Source organism: Mesitornis unicolor, unplaced genomic scaffold, assembly GCF_000695765.1.
Source record: "Mesitornis unicolor isolate BGI_N332 unplaced genomic scaffold, ASM69576v1 scaffold52457, whole genome shotgun sequence".
In the NCBI taxonomy this organism is placed as follows: domain Eukaryota; kingdom Metazoa; phylum Chordata; class Aves; order Mesitornithiformes; family Mesitornithidae; genus Mesitornis; species Mesitornis unicolor.
The window spans coordinates 24,911-40,160 of NW_010196810.1; the positions used below are offsets into that span (position 1 = coordinate 24,911).

At 38.1% G+C, this 15,250-nt stretch overlaps 1 protein-coding gene across 1 annotated transcript; it reads right to left on the bottom strand.

Moving 5' to 3' along the window:
- Positions 1-3,686: 3,686 nt before the first annotated feature.
- KBTBD2 (kelch repeat and BTB (POZ) domain containing 2) lies at positions 3,687-9,845 on the bottom strand. Its single transcript, XM_010188590.1, has 3 exons — positions 9,676-9,845; positions 6,812-6,977; positions 3,687-6,397 (listed from the first exon to the last, which is right to left on the bottom strand). Exons 1-3 carry the CDS (start codon positions 9,843-9,845, stop codon positions 4,862-4,864), a joined length of 1,872 nt encoding a protein of 623 aa, XP_010186892.1. The 3' UTR covers positions 3,687-4,861.
- Positions 9,846-15,250: the final 5,405 nt, after the last annotated feature.

Sequence of the window (15,250 nt, forward strand, 5' to 3'; positions counted from 1 at the left end):
AAATCGCTTCATGGTGTTCTGAGTCTTTAATACTGCAGTAGAAGAAAGACTGGCTTAAGAAAAGCAGGCACACAGCATTAGTTCTGTGATGTTTCTGGTCTTGACCCCATTCTTTATCAAATACTAGAAGTGTTTAGATTAATTTAAAAAAAAATGTGGAGATGGATCACTTCTGTCAGTTAAATATTTACCTTTATTCCAATTACTTTATTCTCCATAAATTGATAGCATGCGTGGATAACATCAGTACACAGGTGGCATAAGGGGAATAACATCACTTGCATACTGTATGAAAGACAGAAAATACTGGAGAAGCAATTTTAATTGGTCTCTTATCTCTGAATTCAGAGACTATGCAATGCACACAGAAACACAGTGGAGAATTTACGGGTCCAGGCATACCAGAGTGGCAAAAAAATAATACTGAGCTTAATGTATTGCCTAGTACAACCTGTGATTACTGACCTTTGCTGCTTTTAATGCATTGTGTTTGTGTTCTGATGCATGTAATGCTGTGCCAAAGAGCTGAATGAAGAGCATATCTACTCTTCAATTGTGGAACTTGTTTCTTATTTTTTTTCTCTTCAATAAAAACATGTTCAAAGTTAATTAGCTAGCTAGACCTTTTGCCTTTTTTAAGTAAAATCTTGGCATCAAGATTTAGCTTGATGCTTAGCACATAATCTGAATAGACTTCAAGCTCTACATTACACCACCACCTTTTTAGTACCTCTTGTTCTATTTACTGGTTCTTTGGTCATACTAATGCAGTAGAGTGCAGGTAGTAGTGCAGGTATCCAGTACAGTTCACTGTGTCAAGAGATGAAGTCACAGGTGACAAATCATACTTCAGCACTTCAGTAATGGTGTATGTGCAATGCTTAAGCCCTTTCTTTGCAGAAATGAAGGTTTGTAGTTTCACAGGTTTGGGCTAGGCCACAGAAGAGCTGTGTATCTTTACAGGAAGAAGGGAGAAAACCACAGAGAGGGGTACTTGTGCTGCTGTTTCCCCTTCATGCTGTCCCTTCTCCTCCGTTAGTCCTTTCTTCCATATCAAAGTTTCTGTAACTCAGGACAGATGCAGGTTTGCTCTCAGCTGCTGGTGCAGGCTATGCCCCAGCCTGTTCCATTCAGGAATCTGGGAGGTATGTGAAGAGGCAGGTTTCATAGACTGCCTCCTGGCATCACAAGTGATCCCTGCCTTTCTTCAGTCTGCTAATACTCTTCCAGGCTATGAGCTCTATGAGTAGCAACTCTGCCTTGCTGAGTTGTACTCACAATAAATGTTGTAGGAGGGAACTATTTTAATTAATGCTAGAGTGGAACGAAAGAGAATGTTGTCTGGCTAATGTTGAGCATGAAGTGAAAATAATCATCTTTTAAGGATGAGCCTGCTTCAGAGTCTAAATTAAAGCCCCTTTCCTGTAGGAATCCAGATCTAAAAAGAGAAGGCAATTTGAAGGTAGCTGTAAATGCAGAACAGAGGAGGAAAACACGAGCCTGCTAAGCAGTTTGATGGTCTGCAGCTTTGTCCCCAGGTGTTCCATAGCTGCACTGCAATGTGGCAGGTGCTAGTGCATCTTAACAGAAGCACTGAGAAGTGAAAGGAGACACATAGTGAAAAGCACTTAAAAGAAAAAAAAAGTCTTTAGAATGTTATCAAATTATTTTCCCCTGCCCAATTATCTATGCATCTGCTTCTGTTCTCTGTAAAGCCTGACACAATTCACTGCCCTAGATCTGGCTGGTCCCTATAGAAGAAAAATTAATCTTGCTGTTAGGTACATATTTAAATAACTGTGAAAATGAATGGATGGATTAAAAATTAGCAGAGGCCAGGCTGCCTCTTTTTAATACTTCAGGTAGAGGGAACTGAAACTAGGACTAACTTAAAGTAGTTCTACCAGAAAAGCAGCAAACTTTTTGCAAATATAGCAAAGCTTGAGGACATACAAAGCTGATTTATTGAAACTTGTATGTAAATCTACTTCAAGGCTAAGTACAGGTTGATAGTATCAAGCTGAAGCTTTGTAGTAAGATACTCCTTTTGAATTTTGTGAAGGCTTTAGTCATATTTGCTCTATCTATGAAATGAGGAACTGCGTATTTTTCAGCTGTTGTCTTTGCTCCCACAGAAGTTTTTCCCTAATGACCTAGGGAAACTAGGTCATTAGGGAAACTAATGACCATTTCCAAGCTTTGCCTGCAGTTTCCTTCTTGAATTATGCAAGGAAAGAATTTAGACTTGAGAATAGTGTTTGCCAACTGTGTTTTCCTTTGGGGCTGAATAATGACTGCAGCTGCTAGTTTCAAAAGTAAGTGAACTACATCACTTGACTAGTCTTGTCTTTAAATACTGCATTATTAATAGTAAATTAATTTTAAATGAGGTATTGCTTCACCTTAGACAATATTAAAAATGCAGATATTATCTAGAAACTATATAAAAATAATATACAAAAAATACAGATTAGCAGGAAGTAATATACACCACCTGTTTTAAAAGATGCTCCTAGGTAAAATCAAGGACAGTTCATCCAGGGTCTGTGAGGCAACCGTGACTTACAGCCTCTGCAATTTATGAAGTTACGCATAAGATTTTAAACTCGAGTTGAAAGCAATCAGTAATAGAGCAAACCCACTGTGCTCCATCGCTACCTATAGATCACTGGCACTGGAAGAACACAGGCTTGTCCTAAAGCCTACTGCAGCCAGGTAGAGCGGGCTGACACAAGAATGACCCACAGCACTGAGCAGTCCCATCAAGCTGGAGTCACTGGGACTCTACTCAGTTTTGTATGAGGTACACGATTCTTTAAGAAAAAAAAAAGCGCACTATCACTTGTTTTAACGTATACTTCTCCCTTGAACAAGCTTGCAACTGGGTGACCCAGGCTCCATGAAAGCAATATAAACAGACCTATCAGCAGGATGCCCTAAGTCACCTCCCCTCTTATCTATGCAATTCACATGTTTACATTAACTTTTCTTTTTTAAATGGTAAATGCAAATGTCACCTTCATAAAAAAATTAGTAGCTTGCCTCTTGCCTGTTGGAGTCATCATTATTCTGGGTCCCATAAATCCCAATGTGACACAAAATACCAAAGCATTAGGAGGAGTTTGGTACAAGGCAGGTTTCTTATCTGAAGTCCCTTTTCCAGTCAAAGCCTTTAATAACTGTATTAAGACAAAACTTTATAAATCGACTTGAGACGCAGCCTCAGAAACATGTGTCTTCCTTGCTGCAAGCTGTAATTGTATTTGCTAGAATAAGAAACCAAATCAAGGAAAAAACAGTTACAATCTGGATGATGAAGTAAATAAATTTGTTCTTACTCTTAAAAAACTGGTCTCACAGCTTGAGTTTATGGATTAGATTCCTCATTGCTTCGTTAATGCCCTTCTTCACTTTCAGTAGAGGAGAACTTCTCCTATGATTGGAGAAATGCCGATTTACAAAAATGTTACATCAAATGTTACAATCCTCATTTTTACCTGAATACCTAAATTCCAGCTTTCATTGACCAGTAAGCAGAGTCAGGTAATGCACATGTCTCTAAGTTTTTCACAGATTAACTATTTCCCATTTGTTAGCCTTCAACAAGCTACTTGCTAGAAGTGTGTGCGCTGGAGGGGTGTCATAACTCTTATCTACTTCAACCACAAAGCACACTCAAACTCGGGTGGATTCAGTCTTTTTTAATAAATTAATATCATTCAAAATACAGTGCCAGAACATGATGCAGCTGAACATGCTAGTAAGGTTTGACATGAAGCACCTGTGTTCATGTTAGATTGGCGGTGCCCCGCTACTGCTAGTGGTTCCTGGGATTAATGCCATCAGTGCACTAGTCATCTGCTCTCCTGCACGCAGAGCACAGGATATTCCTGAACTGTTTGCTCCCCCCCTCCAAAGTAAAAAACCTGATAGCTAAGGGATATCTATACACAATCACACTACAGTAATGCTTGTTATTAAATTAACAGAAAATAAAAGACCTGGTTAATCCACACTAGAACTTCGCTTTACAATGGAAAAATACATCAGCAGCAGGAAGTAATATATATGAGCCAATGTTACTGTAATACAGAATGTGGAGGCATTTACTGATTAAAGCTCCACAGAGACCCGCACTATGAGGGCTGACAACTCCTATTGCAAGCCCAGCAACTTAAGTCCACACCTGGTAAACTACCAGCTGCTTGGAAGACCTGTATTCTAAATAGACAGGTATAAGTTAGTGAAAATAGAATACATGCACCTAATAATAGCTTGACTGAACCTGCAGTCATTTTGCCCTGCATGTTACCATACAATGGAAGATCTACCCTTCCTACCACAGGTAGATCCATGGGATTTGTTTCTTTTTTTTAAATGGCATTACTATACCAACATGGATATTAGTATTAAGTAAGTGCAGCGCAGTCCTTCTTTAATTAGGCCACACTGACAGTTATGTAACTAGCACTTAAGCAGAATATCCAGGAGGAGTTCAAATATAACTGGAAGATACTTTCAAGAGTTGTGACATCATCCTAGAAATAGTAACTACTTTTTTCTGAAGCTAATATTCCTGACCCAAGACTTCATAGAACTAGAAATTAATTCTTTAGACAAGTCAGATGCTTAAGCTTATGATATACATACATGTTTCTCAATTATCAGATAATAGTACTTCAGATTATGGAAGCTTATCTGCTCATTTCACTGATTCATACTGAATGGCGGCAAGTGTTAGGTAGGGCATAAAAATACAACTCATGAAAGACAGGTTTGACATTTCTGTTTCCAAACCTGTTCTTTCATAGCCATTTAAGATAACTGAGCACAGAATCAGTCATACAGTCTAATTTGGGAGCTATACAGGTGGTAAGGTAACCATCTCCCCATCCAGCTCAAATTCATCAGCTCCATCTGGTGAGAAGAGATACGTTGGAGGTTTCCATGGGGACTCTTCAAGGCAAGATGGATACAGCTTTCCTACAGTGCACCGGAAGTCCTTCCCCAAGTCCCACAGCACACGTTCTGATATATGCTGCCTCAGAAACCAGCGATCAAGTTCCAGGTCATATTGATAGGTGGCATACTTCGCTCTCTCATTCATGTGGGTTTCTCGTATAAAGACACATAAAGAATTTGAGATGACAACAGCTCTAACGCATGGGTCAGAATAGCGCTTGGCAGGGATATTGGCTGCCATTCTCCATTCGTTTTTATTCACATCATAGATTTCAACGGTAACGGAAGACCCATCTACAGTACTACTTGGGAGTCTTATACCAGAATTACTGGCAATATGCAGTCCTCCAATATAGAATATTTTGTCACCAAAAGCAGCAGCTGAAGCAAAACATCTACTTGTTTGTCGCATAGCCATTTCTACCCAAGCATCTGACCTGGGAAAATAGCAGTACATCAAGTTGTGTGCCATTACATAAATGCAGTTGTGAACTGCTACTGCTGTACTCCACTGCCACGCACAAGGCAACGGGCTCACCATGGTCCACTCATCTTTCTCTGTATCATATCTCTCCACAGTTCTCCTGTTGAGTTCTCCACCAACACTGTCTCCCCCAATTGCATAGATGTATCCTTCACAGCAGACCAGGGATGGCTTTATACGAACAAAGAGCATCGGTGTCTTTGGAAACCAAGTGTTTTGCTGTGCATCAAACCAGTAAAAGCAATTCACAGTTCTGAAGGCAGCCTGAAGTTTGCTGCTTTTACTGTGATTGGTTTTTGTGTTTTTCAGAGGAACTTGCCCACCTGCTATATAGATGTCATTATCGGGAGTTACAAGTGTCCCAACCTTATGCAAGTCAGCAGGAGGGTTGCAGAGTTTGTAAACTTTTTCTGCCTGGGGGCTATAACAGACAGAAGAATAAAGACTACCAGGGTTTTCAGCAGCAGCTTCAATGAATATCATCATCTCCTCTTTTGTCATACCAAGTCTGGGCTTGAAAAACTTGGGCATCGACTTGTACAGTCCTTGTACCACCACAGATTTATCATTAGGTGGTAATCCTTGAAACCAGGCTCTCTGTGTTACTTCTGAAAGTGCATCGATTCGGATTTGGCTAAGAACAGAGGACAAATACTGCGATCGTGATTCTGTGTTATACTCCAGCCATAACATAGCAGCTTCACGAACTGTCTCTTCCTTTTCCACATTTAAATTGTCACTGCTTAAAATATCTATCAGTAGATCGTGTGACAGTTGCATGAAAGCCTCCTGGTGGTACACAGCTGTGAACTTGTGCTCTACCATTCTTTTAGCACTCTGTTTTAACTCTTCACAGCTGAAGAGATCAGCAAAACTTAATAGACGCACACAATTTTCTGCATTAATTTTCTTGATTAAGTATTCTCTACACCGTTGTAACACATCATCTACCTGTAACACAAAGAAGAAACACACTTAAGTATTACTAAATACAAGCTATTCCTTCACATACCAGCAGCAGTAAAAGTACCTGCATTTAGTTTTGAACACCAGAGTTCTGGCCTGGAATATTATATATACACACAAAAATACCGCAGTGACTTACTTCATACACATCAAGTATGTCACATGATTATGTCTGCTAGAAAAACTAATTATCTAAACATAAGTGTTGTAATTTTTACTTCCACCCTCTATAGGGTCCATAAAGCAAGGACGGATGGGTACATGAAACATATCTGGCGAGCAACTCCTGTCTATACTGAACAAGAGTATTTTGCACTCACTAAACAGAAAAGACTATTTAACAAGAAAAACATGGTTCAGAGATTAGAAGCAGTTATTTCATACTCAAAACATTCCTACCTGTAAGAAGCAGGCAGTTTCATAAAGCTGTTCTACCGTGCTGTCACTTATTGCCAAGTTACCCGTGTACGCGTAAGTTATGATAATCTGTAAAGTGGCTGCATCCACATTCCTCAGGTGTACGTGTGTTTGTTTACTTTCACTTAGACCGCTCATGAACATGGCTCTGAAGAGAAATATACACATTAAGACAAGGACCAACAGTAAGTACAGTAATCTTAAACAGTCACTTATCACCTGTAAGACTTCAGTGATTACACTCCAAAAGGTCAACAGTCTTTATGGTTCCCTGTATAGAGGTTTTTAGTATATACCTTAGGCTACCAGCTAGTATTTCAGAAAACGCACTTGCACAGAACATTCAGAAAGTACCTTCAGTGCCTTCTGTAGAAATATTTTATATTTATGCAAGCTCTTCTGTGTTAATCAGCAGAAAATGCTCATGATTTTAGAGTTTTAACAATGACATTTAAATCTTTTTCTGTATCAGGTGATGGTAAGAGAGAAGAAACATCCTCCAGAAAATACTGTTGAAACATATACACGTAGATATTAGATTCTAAAACGAAAGCAGCAGATTTATACAACAGACTGAGCCAAGTCATATCAAAAAGCATGCTTCTCTGAGAGGAGGAGAAAGTTAGCTCAGAAAAAGAAGCAAGCACTAGCACTCCATGAAGTATTCCATATAGACCACCCATAACAATATGCAGTAAACTTCAAGTTTGTCAACAAAAAAAAAATCAGTGACACAAAAAAATATCAATCACATAAAAAAACAAAACCCAAATGCTTAAGTATTTCCATTACATCTTCCTGAACAAAAAGCAGAAAGGCAATTTGAAAAACAAAAAAAGTTATAATTTCCATAAAGCTTTACATACCTATTGACCATTCTGTTTTGTTTTTATTGCATCAGCTAAGAATTAACTGGATTCTCATACTGTAAGCTAGATACATGCCAATTTCCTGAAAAAGTGGGACATTGATATTACGAGCTTCATATTAACTCAGGTTTCGTTGTATTAAAAATTCGGCTCAAGGCTCTTTATATTTATCTGGGGCTTTTTAGGAAACCAGAGATAAGTGAGAAGGGACGGTGTGTGCACCCTGTAGTCCTGCCTCCCAGCAGAGAGGCGAAGGGGACATGGAGGTACACTCCCTAAGCAAAGCCATTCCAAAAGGCATCTGATACAAGACAGTGCCCCACCTCAGCTCCCCCCTGCCCCATTCCCCATCTCTCTGTCTTCTTCTAAGCTCCTTAATAACTCAGGGCTACTTGCATTTTAGGAGGGATCACTGGCCTGGCCAAATGTCCAGCTGGCTGCAGTCACACAATGGCTGGAGCATGCTAAAAGATGTTTTTCTGTTCTTTCCCCTCTCCCCACAGTCTCCTTCAGGGCTATCAATTTTTCATAATAAAGCTAAATTAGGAAGCTGAGCATCTTTTTGTAAACCGAAGAACAGAAGAAAAACAGAACATGACAAAAACCACAAGCTTGATGCTGCTTTTAACCAGTGCCAAAACCTCATTCCATAAATAATAAACAAACATAAGAATAAGAGATCTGACTGCATGCTCTAATGCAACACGCTGCGTGGACTCATGACAGCTTTCCAACCTTGTGACTAGCCACCCATGTTAAATCTGGCCACATTTTCAGTGGCTGTTACTTCACAGACCACTGGAACTATGTCATCTTCAGAAGGCCAACAGCATTAACCATTATCTACTGATCACACAATACTTGTTGCTAAAGATTGTGCAAGACTCATCCAAGATTAAAAAATTAACACAAAAAACTTGTGTAGAAGTAATAAATAAATCCTCAATTTTATCCCCGCATTAGAAGTTACTCCCTATATTCTATACAAAAAAGCAGACAAAATACATTTTAGAATTGTTCTGTATAGTGGCCCATCTCAACAAGGAAACAGAACAGGCAAACCTTCCCTTGATTAAATGGGAAAGAAAAGTTATAAACCCTCCACAAAGCATCAAGAATGTAAAACACGCATGGATGTCACCAAGAGTAGTTTCAAGCTTCAAAATTCCTTCCAGACAGCCTAGTTATACTGTGCTGCCAACAAAAAAAATGATTAATCACTGCAGAAAATTCATGATGCTTCATCTTCTAGGACTGACTACTATGAAGGTATCTGCAAAAAGTAGTAGCATTCAAATATATCTTATTAAAAACTTTTCAAAAGACAAACGGGACACCTCAGGAGCTACTGAATTAAAAACTGCAGCAGCAGTGGTGAAAAAAACAACAAAAAACTCAACATGAACACAACAACAAAAAACATTGCATTACAACTAGGCTCTCAGGAAAGAGAAGTGTTTCTGGCTTCTTTGCTGTGCAGAGAAAACCAAATGGTTCAGAAAGGGAAGCGGTGAGCTTGCACAGCAATCCCTACTTTTAGCAGAGGCTTTTGCTAGGAAACTACATCGAATAAACATGAGAATGGAACTCCCATAACCAAGTCCTAATGATCCCTCAATACTCTACCATGGGAAATAAAAAAGGTTAAGTATTTAAATAGCAAGCAAGAAGAGTAAGAAATTTACCAATTATTTAGACTAACTCCCTAAAAAAAACAAAGGGATCACAACTGACTTTTTTTTTTCCCCTTTCTTATTGTAAAAACTACAGAGTTACTCCAGAGTAAGTCACAAGATGATGGCAAATTTATTTTACTCTTTTGGTGTTGGCAAGTAATGATATTTAGATTTTTTTCCATACTTCACTGATCTTTAAAACTCTGTGGAACACATTAATTGTTAACCAATTAAACAATATTACACTGAGAAACAGGTATCACATTTTCTAGAATTAACAGATCCTAGTTTAAATACTTACCTGAAATACGAGCTGCATGTTGCAAGAACCATCTTATGGCAGGGAAATTCAGTGCCCTCAACAATCAACACTATGTCAGTTAGCAACTGCTGTTCATAAAAGAACCTTAACTGCTCCAGCAAGGATACAGCATACTCTGTATTTATCTGCCTCTCGTCCTGGGTAGACATGACTGTATTCCATCAATATTTCCAGGGCCAGAGAGAAAAGTCAAGATCTTTTTGCCAGATAAAGGTCAACTGGTTGTTTCTGAAGTAACCAGGGAAGAAACTGCAGGTCTGTATCCTTCAAAAGTGATGCTGATTAAAAAAGGCAGTGTTATCTTGGACTGCTGAACTGATGCTTCAGACTTGGACCTACTCTAGGTCATCATGCTTTGACGTGATGTCATAATCTCTTCAGAGACTTTCAAGAGTATCTGCAGAGCTCCTGTGAAGATCTATGATGCAGCAAATGAATGAGCAAAAGCAAAGTCTGAGGTAGGGTCCATGGTAACATCTCGTGACCAGTGACTGCCCTTGAGTGACTGAAAGCAGGAAAATAAAATTTACACATTAGCACTTTTTCAAAAAGTCTTCATAGACAGTTTAAGGATTAACCAACAAATTTATTTCTAAATTAGTACTTAATTACTTGGACAAAAATTCTTGCTGAGAAAAAAGCTAACAACAAAAGTATAGGAGAGAAATGAAAGGCAGAAGAATTTGTATGTTATTTGTCATCAAGACCTAGACTCGTGAATTAAGATAATTTACTCTGTCGACAGCTTCTAAAACCAGAGTTAAAATGAGGTTCGGGAAGACTTAATTCCTCTTCCAAGAACAAGCCAGTTTTCCCACTAAGTACATCTGAGCATTTCCTTCAACCATTGACAAGACAGCCACATTTTTTTTAATTTCCATATCAAACAGCTACTTTTTCTGCTTCAGTGTTTGTCCACTTAAAGCTTATCAACACCAGGCCACTAAAAATATAAATGCAGTTTCTTCAACATTCTATCATTTTCCAACTAAACTCTGAACCTCAGCATCAACCCATTTATTTCATCTTTGGCATTCTACTAGAGAAATGCAGAACCAGAGATAGGGATTAAAAAAACCCTAACCACTTATATTCCCAGTAATTATTTGATTCATCTTCTCTGTGTAGAAGGGCTTCACCTATTAACATTTCACATTCCATTTTTTAAACTTCTGAGGCATTTTCATGCAGCCAAAGGAAAACAAAAATAAGGAGCTAACAGGAGCAAAGGGATGCTGGAATAGCAGGGGTCAAAACAGTTGGAGTGGTTATAAAGCAAAAACGACATGCTATCAAAGTCTGTTTTCTTGTTTGGACATTTCTCCTCTTAAAAATGGAGTCAGGTTTTATCTTATTTTCCATGTGAGCACAGAAACATAATTAAGAATGGGACAGTGGTGACAGTAAAATCATCATCACAAAGGACACCAGAGTACCACTTCTATAAAATACTTCCAGATTTATTTAATCCTGCCCTGTTCTTTTGCATTCCAGAATCAAGGACATGTCTGTCTAGTGTCTAAGACACCAAAGTCATAGCTCATGATGGAACAGAAATACCTTACTTGAAACAACATACTTGAAATTCCATACAGAAATACACAATTTAGTGTAAGATAAAGGCCGCAGAAATACGTGCCAGCCATATCAAAGATCTGCTATTTCAACAGAGCCATACCTGTAATACAATTCAAAGACAGCTGTCTTAAGATTCACTCACTTGAAACAGATATGCTTAATTAATGCCACTTTAATTACCACTAATTTAGTGCCACTGGTATTTTGGTATATATATATATACAAACAGGAATATCAAACTTAGTTTTCACTGGTGGTTTAAGTAGAAAACAGACAAAGTAGTCAAATCCAATGTTCACTGTTTGACTAGGTAAAGTCAGAAAAACAGAAAAAGTGTTAATGTTTAAGGGAGGAAGAAGGTCAGACTATTATTATCTGCTATAACAACAAATAGTGGCATAAGTCTTAACTTCAGACCTTTAAGTTTCAGGTGCAGTTAACTGCTGAAGTCACTAAACCACAAGGATATACAAAGATACTGCTCATCTAAAGCAATGACCTTCTGCTTGAAGTCACAGCTTCTTTTCCCCAAATTAGTACGCACCCTATCTCTGCATCACTGACCATTACCCTGGTTATCTGATGACAGCTTAACATGCAACCTAATCCACTGACAGATTTTGCACTTGAACTTTAAATGGCTACAGAGACTCACAGACTTCCTACATGTGTTAGGCCCACAGAAATAAATAGCTCATGGCTCTATTGGTATCCCTGGTCTCTCTACAGCATTGTTTTTTCTGGCTTAGGAGTAAAGTTTCAAGACCACCACAACCCAGTGGATTAAGCTCTGTGCAGGCAGAATACAAGCAGTACTAAGCTTTAGCAAAAGCAGTCACTGATACCATAACTTCCTATTCTGATGTGAATTAAAGAATATAAATCTTCAGAAACAGGAAAAAAGAGCCAAACTAATATGCACTGGTTTAGTCATTAGGTAACAGAACCATTGATATACATCTGCTAGTGAGATTAAAGCCATTTTTGGCAGCATGTGGCTGACAGTCAATAACTGAAAAAGCAGACCTGTTCAAAAGAAGATTAGTTGAAACTGTGAAATTAATTACTATAAATAGCTGGAACATTTGAGTATGACCCTCAATAGCAGAAACTATTGAGGAGATGACAGGAGTCTTGTTGCAGAATGCTTATGTGATGTGAACCACCTTTGTGGTAAAAGTGTGTGTAAATTGACAAAGCTGGAGTCCTTGATTTACGGCTGATCTGAAACCATGATGTGCTCCAAGGAGGTGCACATGGTAGGAACATGCTACACACATGATTCCTGTTTTCCACATCCATGCTGTGTTTTGCTGCTAATAACCATTCTCTAAGAACAAAATTTGGTATTTGTCACAAAGTAAGGAGTCACATCCCTTCTAGTGAGACCATACAAAATACTACTCAGGAGACCAATAAATACATCAGGGATCTCTGAATTTCTGGTCTAAAATCACCATAATTTCTATTGTCACTTGCCCAAGAAAAGTGAATCTATTCAAAACATTAAGATAAGTGGTGTAGGAACATCATTTTGTTACTGGAAAATCATGCAAAGCTACCTACCTCTTTCAGGTACTCTCTGAAGAATTCAGGACAATTTTAAAGGAGATATTCTCTTCAGTTTAGAGGCTGAAAAACCGAGGCACTAAAGTAACTATCAGCTTGTCCAAAGCCACATACTTGCCAAAGGAGAACTGAAAGTGGCTTAGTCCTGCCCCAACCTAACATCTCCCTGACTGTGCTGTGCTTGGTTGGCATACAGCTCTTAGGTCTCCACTAACTGAAAAAAATACAAACTTGAAAATATGTGTACAGATGCCCTACAGTCTCCTGTAGTTCTCATAACTACACAGAGGCTGATATTTCTGATATATAGATGACAATTTCTAAGGCTGAAGTTGGCTTAATACCCCAAACTGAAGTTGACAGAATAAAAATAATCCTTGAATACAAGCTGGACGAGTAAGACTTTCCCCTTCAACCATGTCACTGGAACAACCGTTTTGTTCTGGGTAACTTCTTGGAAGTCAGCTATCTAAAACAGGATGCATCGGTAGGAAGCTGCTGGAAGACCACAGTGGTACTGGACTGCAAACTAAACCAAAACATTATCTTGTGATCCAAAGTAACTCCCTGGAGAGACACATTAAGCAACAGGTTGGTAAGAGGGTTTGTTTTCAAGTAATTATTCCTTTTAGCTTAAGTAATTTTAATGAGGTGGCTTTTTAACACTTGCTTATGTATTTAAAATCTGAATGAGACCATTCCAAAAATGAGTCAAATGTTAATGAGTTATGGGACAGGCTGTTAATTGCCTTCTTTGAATCTGTTTATCTTCTGAGGTCAGATGAAGACTGATAAACAGATACACATACTGCACTACACACATGGATGTGTTAACACTATGCTTCAATGTACAACATGAAATAAGCGTATTTACTATTTCCAATTAGCTAATTCCACTAACTAATTAATAGGGAAAGGTATAAGATATATAGATACAATATTCTTCAACCGGACTAATTCAAAACAAAATGTGCTTTATTTTTTCCAAATTATAAGGGCAAACCAGATATATAGACATGTTTTGTTGTTTTTTAGATATTTTGATACTACGAAAAGAAACCAGTTTTTCTGAAAACACCAGTAAGAAGTGTGCCAGATCAGATGCTTAACTTACAATAAAATTCTGGGAAACACTTAAAAGATCTATGAAAGTCTCAGAGGTTCCTATCTGCATCTTCAGCCATCTAAATCTCTCTTGAAATATAACTTCACTAACTACAATTCACACTTCAATAAATCTGTATGTTTGGAAGAAAAAGAAAAAACCAACCACCAAAACTTATTTCCCTGGACATTCAACTTATTTAATCTAGTTTTAACGAATTAAAAGAAAAAGCTTTATATACTACATTTGTGCACTTTCAAATTCCTATTTCCATCCAAGGGCAGCTTCATACAAATCACAAGCAAAAACATGTCTACAAAATTGAGTCATTCACTATTTTTAACATGGTAAGTGACAGAATTAAGACCTGAACAACCATAAGCCAAACTACACAAGCATTCATGTGCTTAGAGATACCCATCCGCCCAGCTAGCAACGGAAGTACCAAACTCAGGCACTTTAATACTTAGTTACCTGTTAAGGATATGCTGAGTTATAAATCACTATGTTTCAAAATTATGACACCAACTGAGAACAAGGGGGAATGCAAGTACGAAAAAACAATTAAAATCACTTATGTAAATCAATACTCTTAGCCAACAGATCTCAAAGATTGGAAAGAAAGAAGAAAACTAAATTGGAAGCTCTAGATTCTTGAGTAATGTATCAAATTTGCACCCCTGGCAGTGCAAAAGAAACAGGTAATTGATAAAACAGTTCCAGACTTGGAAGTTTTCCTCTCTTCTAAAGTCAAAGGTGTCTTTGATAGCATTGCAGTACAGAAACACAAAGACATCACAGAGCTTCTAATAAGGCAACAACATGAAATTTCACAAAAAACAAGGACTAATTTATTCCTACAATGTTATCATCTTGAAAATTACTATTCACTTGGAAACTCCTACTATTTTCCATACATATTATGCTTGGGAAGCAAGTTACAACTTTGATATAAGTGAGTTTTCTGAAAGTACACAGCAGCAGTGTCAGACTCCAAGCTAACAACATGTTTGGTCACAACGTGCTCCTCATTACCAGTTTCCTTCCTGTTTTTCTGCTCCTAAAGGAAGTTATACACTAAAGGAAATACCTGCTCAGAAATAAAATTAGCACAAGATAGACCAACAACTTAACTTGGCAACTGGCCGCCTATGCTGAGCACAGGTAGTTTCCATCCCCAAGGGCATTTCTGTTTTGTGGAAAGATTTGACCTATTTTGGAAAATCAACCTTCAAAAAAAAGTGGGCCACAGATGTCTTCATACAGTCATACTTCATGTATGTACAGAAAAGTGTGGAGGTT

Excerpts from the sequence above, each read along its gene's own strand:
- KBTBD2 (XM_010188590.1), bottom strand. The coding sequence starts at position 9,845 with ATGTCTACCCAGGACGAGAGGCAGATAAATACAGAGTATGCTGTATCC. Across the intron at positions 6,978-9,675 it reads ACATGCAGCTCGTATTTCAG|AGCCATGTTCATGAGCGGTC; the intron begins GTAAGTATTTAA and ends ATTTCTCTTCAG. Across the intron at positions 6,398-6,811 it reads AAACTGCCTGCTTCTTACAG|GTAGATGATGTGTTACAACG; the intron begins GTAGGAATGTTT and ends TTTGTGTTACAG.